Source organism: Elgaria multicarinata, chromosome 2 (genome assembly GCF_023053635.1).
Source record: "Elgaria multicarinata webbii isolate HBS135686 ecotype San Diego chromosome 2, rElgMul1.1.pri, whole genome shotgun sequence".
NCBI classification, from domain to species: Eukaryota; Metazoa; Chordata; class Lepidosauria; order Squamata; family Anguidae; genus Elgaria; species Elgaria multicarinata.
In genome coordinates, this window is record NC_086172.1 from 383195 (window position 1) to 389194 (window position 6000).

At 44.3% G+C, this 6000-nt stretch overlaps 1 protein-coding gene across 1 annotated transcript; it reads left to right on the plus strand.

Annotated features, from left to right (window-relative positions):
* Positions 1-612: 612 nt before the first annotated feature.
* On the plus strand, positions 613-1632 carry LOC134393489 (uncharacterized; the record flags this gene model as incomplete). The annotated part of the gene is made up of 1 exon (XM_063118514.1): positions 613-1632. A coding segment is annotated over exon 1 (795 nt), but the record flags the coding sequence as incomplete, so codon positions are not given.
* Positions 1633-6000: the final 4368 nt, after the last annotated feature.

The following is a 6000-nucleotide window of genomic DNA, read 5'->3' on the forward strand; positions in this document are numbered from 1 at the left end:
AAGAATCATCATGACCTCCCTGTTTAAAGACCAGGTGTTTAAAGACCTCACAAGATGGACATTGATCAGACTCTTCAATGACTGAAAGACTTTTTTGAGAACCATGATCAGCCAAGGAATATAAATGCTCAGTGAATTGTTTTTACTGGCTTCATTTGTAAATGCATCAAAAGAAAAGCCCCTGCAGACATGGACTTGTTATCTTTTTTTTTTAAGAATCCAGAACACCATCGCCCTGCTCAGACATCTGGAGACTGCAGGTTACCGTGCTAGTCAAGCCAAAGCCCAAATCTGCAAACAAGAAGTGACATATCTGGGCTTTATCATCAAGAAGAACACTCGACTTTTAGCTGCCAGCAGGACCCAGGCAATCAATTGTATACCCCAGCCCCGGAACAAAAAGAATTACGAGTTTTCCTGGGCATGGCAGGGTACTGCCGGATCTGGATCCTGAACTACGCTGCCCTGACACAGTCCCTCTATGAACTCTTGAAACAGAAAGTCCCTGAATCCGGGACCCTAGACTGGACATCTAAAGCAAAAGAGAGCCTCTGGAATCTTAAATCAGCCCTTACCAGTCCACCCGCTCTAGGACTACCTGATATCAGCAAGCCCTTCCACCTCTATGTAGACGAAAAGAAGGGCACAGCCGTGGGCGTCCTGACCCAGAGAGTGGGTTCGTGGAATCGGCCTGTAGCATACCTAAGCAAGAATACTGATCCTGTGAGCAGAGGTTGGCCAGGATGTCTCCGATGTATCGCCGCCGCATGCCTGCTCTTAACTGAAGCCATTAAACTTACCTATGGGCAGCACATAGAAATCACTGCCTCACACTCCATGAAAGCTCTGCTAGAAACCCACGGACCAAAGTGGATGACCAACTCCCGACTTGTCAAATACCGAGCACTGCTGTGTGAGAACCCTAACGTGCAAGTGAATGACTGCGTAGCCCTGAACCCTGCGACTCTGATGCGCTTGCCTGAGCCAGTTATACATGATTGCCAAGAAATAATGGACACCGTCCATTCTAGCAGACCCGACCTAAAAGACAGTCCTGTGCCTGGCAGCATCGTCCTTTTCACTGATGGAAGCAGTTTTGTCCAGCATGGTGTCAAAAAGGCGGGTTTCGCCGTAGTGACAGAAGATGATGTCCTAATTGCTGAAGCTCTTCCACCTGGCACATCCGCTCAGAAAGCTGAACTCTTAGCTTTAATCGCTGCACTAGAATGGGGAAGAGAAAAGAAGATCACGGTCTATGCAGAGTTACAAAGAAAGCCTGTTAGGGAAGACGTGGGACGGGCCATACACCATTATACTGACTACGCCTACTGCTTTAAAGGTCCAAGGGAATTCCAGTTGGATTCATTGGAGCCGAGCCAAATTAGCCGCACCCGAGAGATGGCAGGCCACGAAAGGTGCGGGCCTAAAGCTCACCCTGAGGAAACAGCCCTCACCGCTGGACGCGACGGGAGAAGACTCCTCGGGACCGGCAACCGAGGGAGCGAAATAACTGGGGGCGCTGCATCCCCTCTCAACCTGGAAAGAAGAGGTGGACACCGCCCGAAGCATGTTTTGCCTATTTTGCTCTTCCTGCTGACCCTGAGCATATCATCCCAGAAGTCAAAACTTGATCTCTGCTCCTCTTGTATACAAACAGTGAAACTGCATAACCATAACAGACTATTATATATCAGAGTAAATTGCAGTGTACTGAGACCAAAACGTCTTGCACTTTCCGTAATGTTTCTTTCTCAGCATGTTCTCTTAATGACAAAGTCACATGTTTTGATCCCAGAGAAAAATCCTGTTAAATGGCACCTAGAGGTCATAGATGCTAACCAGCAAGGTACACTATTGTAGAAAATACCCCTTAGAACCCCAAATTCTCCAGCTTCTGTGATCATAGACCCTTGCAAGATCTCCCACTGGCCAGATCAGTGTGGGGATCTCAGCTGGGAGAAGACATACATGCACGAAGACAAATATATATGTCCCTCCACAGACCCGATGCGGTCTACCATCCCCAAACAAGCCAATTGCGATAACAGCTGTCCTTATTGGAACTGTGTATGGTGGGCCACTTATCCAACAACACCCCCCCTTTAGTAAAATCCACGCCTCTTTAACCAAAGTGCCAGTCCTCAGTAACTGCAAAGCACAACAGTGCAACTTAGTGAATTTTACCGTTTTTAACCCACAACAGTTTGTGACCACTTTTGGGAACCAATTCGGGCTCCGCATTCATTGACGGGGAGCAGATCCCCTGGGGCGGATTTATCTGAAGCTCACCCAGTTTGTAGAAACAGGCCACACCATACAAGAGCACTTCTTCCAAGACTTTTGGAAAGAAGTCGAACAGCCTTTTGAAGTGCCAGAGATAGCGCGCAACCTTTTTGTCACTTTTGCAGAAACTGTTGCTGCGACTCTGAATTTATCTAATTGTTATGTATGTGGAGGAACCAACCTAGGAGACCAATGGCCTTAGGAAGCCCAAGAATACAATGTCAGCCAGCCGTATAATGAGACCACTGACCCCAATCCCCATAGTCAGTGGATGCTGACAAACACCCTAATTGGAAGGTGGTGCATCCAAAGAATATCTTCCGGGGGCCCCAAGATCAGATCAGAAACCCCGTGTCAGACCATTACCACGCTGAACCAAACTATCTTGTCCTATTGACCAAATCAAACCGTCATACCTCCTAATCGCCCATGGCCAAGCTCACTTCAGGCCAGGGCTTAGGCTCATGGTTCAATTAGTTTGGTGGGCTAAAAGAGATTATCAGTATTGTTGTTATAAGAATTATGTTATGCTTGCTGTAACCCTGTCTTATGCCAATGATTATACAAAGTTTGAAGGACATGATAGAGCAAATTGCAGATAAACGTACTGCAGTGCATCTAATGGCCTTGCAGGATTACAGGCAAGTCCCTGTCAATGATGACAATCTGGGATAATGATAGCACTCTGTGCCTTCGCTAAGAGTGTATCAAAGGGGGGAATGTGAGGGAACTGGCTGTCATTTCCGGTTATGACCTTAATGAAGGCCGTGCTCTTTGTGCATGCCTGAAGTCCGAGGCAGACATTCCTACCGAACAGGTTTGAACCGGTTGTGCTATGCTGCCAAGATGCGCACGCAATTCCTTTGTGTAAAAGTGTGGGCGTTTCCTCTGCATGAGGGGCGTGTATAAAAAGCCCCTCCTCCCAGTCCCCAGGGCAGCTGCCCGTGGACTCATCCCGGGCTGCTGTTTCGCTAGCGAATAAAGCTATCTGTTTGGACAAGAACTTTGGTGTGGACTCCAGTTTCTCCGTGTGGGCTCCAGTTTTTCCGTAACAATGACATCTCAGCTGCAGCTATTCCTGGATGAGGCTATCCACCCCATCCATTTCAGTCTGGTTTCAAGCCTTGTATGGGATGCTTTGGTCACTTGGGTGGACAGTCTATGCCGGGAACCGGGCAGGGCAAGCTGCGATCATAAACGTGAATGAGAATTGGGCACAAGCCAAGCAGTGGGAATCCTGGTGATCTTGAACAGCCTCGTTCACCCATCCCTACCAGTCCATCATATATTTGGGAGAGGCCCTTCTTTCAAGACTGCCGCCCTCAGAGACGCCTTTGGTGGCAATGCAAGTGGGGAGCTTTTCACTAGCCACTCCCAGGCTCTGGAACCTCCCTGCTAAGGGAGGGTAGTTTGGCTTTCTCTCTACTATCCTTCTGCTGGCAAGCAAAGACTGTTTTCTTCAAGAAAGGCCTTTTGGCCTCTGAGTGGGTCTCTTGGTTTGGATGCACTTTTTATTCTGTAATTGTTATGCTTTTGTTGTATTTTAATGTGTTTTATTATTTTAATCTATTTTAAATTGTTTTTGTAAGCTGTCTTGAGTGTTGTTTTTGGTAGAAAGGCAAGGTATAAATCAAATAAATAAATAAATTTCTCAATAAAGTGATTTTGCTTTCCTTTAACTGAACTTCCTATGTACAGGGTTTGTTTGCTGCTTAATCTAATCTATAACTGAATGACTTATTCACATTCTACTAAGATAACATTATTGTATGATGTTATTTTTGGATCACTTAACTTTGAGATACATTGAATTTCTCTTGATTGAAAAATAGTTTAATATGCCTATATATAAAGGATTTGTTTTCATACAACAGAAACTGTATAGTGCATTATTTCTTGCTCATTCAGAATGAACGAATTCTTTAATATATCTTATCTTAGGGTTCTACTAACTTCAGTTTGTATTATATTCTAAATATTGAAAGAATTGAAATAATTCCATATATTAGGCAGATAGTTTCTCTTTAAATGGCAATAGTAGCATTTTGATTTTACTGTATCACTTAAGAATAGTTTTTCTATGGTTAGAATATTCCAGGGTTTTTTGAACCTTCTCTCCAATATTTGAAATTTTTTCCAAGTAGTCTCAAATAACAGTGTGTATTTTACCATTAATTCAACTCATATACACACATATGGAATAGCACATGCCTCCATATCTGAAAACAATCACTATGTATCTGCCCACAAATGGCGTAAATTACATTCAGTGTTTTTATGAAAAAGCACGCAATGATTCTATGAGACATTGTGTGTTATAATATGCAATTGACTGCACATGTAAATATATGTGCAGTATTACAAGCCTCCATATCTGAAAAGGATTGCTGTGTATTAGGCAACTACAGCTGTATTTTTTTTGCGTTTTTGAAAAAGCACAATATTATTTGAGTCACTGTGTGGTGGCTGGTGCCTGCTGTGGCTGCTAGGGTGGAGGACGGTGTAGCTAACAGTAGTAGGGTGACCATATTTTGGAAACCCAAAAGGAGGACAACATGGTCGGGCCCCAAGGGGGCGTGTCCTGCACCAAGGGAGCGTGCCCACCCGAACATAGCCTTGGTCACATGTCTGATTTTACAGCACACATTTAAGACAAATCTGTTCTACATAACATCTTAATGTTAAAATCACTGAAATAAAGAACAAGTGAGAGATTCAATGTATCTGAAATTAACTTAACTCACTCCTACTTTTGTAGGTTTTGCTATACTCTGTGTGTAACATTCTCCCCTTCCCTCAAATATCTTTTCTGACTGTATCTTCACTCATTGCAAGCTGCTGTTGTTGTTAACAGGGTTTGCTACTAGCCGGCCGGATGGATGGCTTTTTTTAATTTCAATTTTTTAAAAAAGCTTGTGTATAATTGTCACAAGTTTCTCTATTCTAACATTAGGGTGGGTGTTCTGGCAATGAACACTACTTTGCCCATTCACACTTCTCACTTATATACATTAGCTTCTCAAGGCTTGTGTGTTGGCACCACTTCGCACATCCAGACTTTGAACTCCTGTCTACTTACTGCACAAACATGCAACTCTGAGATCTTCTTCCTAATGCCTTGCGTTTCATACCAGCACCTTGGGGCTAAGTTACAATAGATGTCTCTGGGTTGTCTGTGCAGCCTCTGTTGTCTCTCACTCTAAGTCATTGCAGACAAACCAAAGCCTCCAGCCTCAAACAATCTCTCTTTCTCTCTCCCCCCGCCCCAAAGTCTCCCAATGGTCCAGCTAGGCTGCACATTTGTGGCTCAGGATATTGCTTATTGCAGGTTATTGCTTGGTCATGTCTGGTGACTCTTACATTATTATTATTATTATTATTATTATTATTATTATTATTTCCTGCCTTTTGCCCAATACTTTAAAAACCTCTGCCACCAGCAGCCTCCAACTCCTCTCCTTTTGCACAACTTTGATGCACTCTTAAAACACTCTGCGTGGCAAGCCAGCCTCAGGGCCAAGTTACAGGTGCATCTGGGTTGCCTTCAGCCTCTCTCTGCCTTATGCCAGCCTGCCAACATTTCCAGCCTCAAATAATATCCCACCCCCTCTCTCTCTCTGCCAAAATCTCCCAACTGTCCAGCCAGGCTGGGGGTAGGGCAACAGCTTATGGCTTGGTTGCATCCGGTGACACTTGTTTTTTTAAAAAAATCTCCAC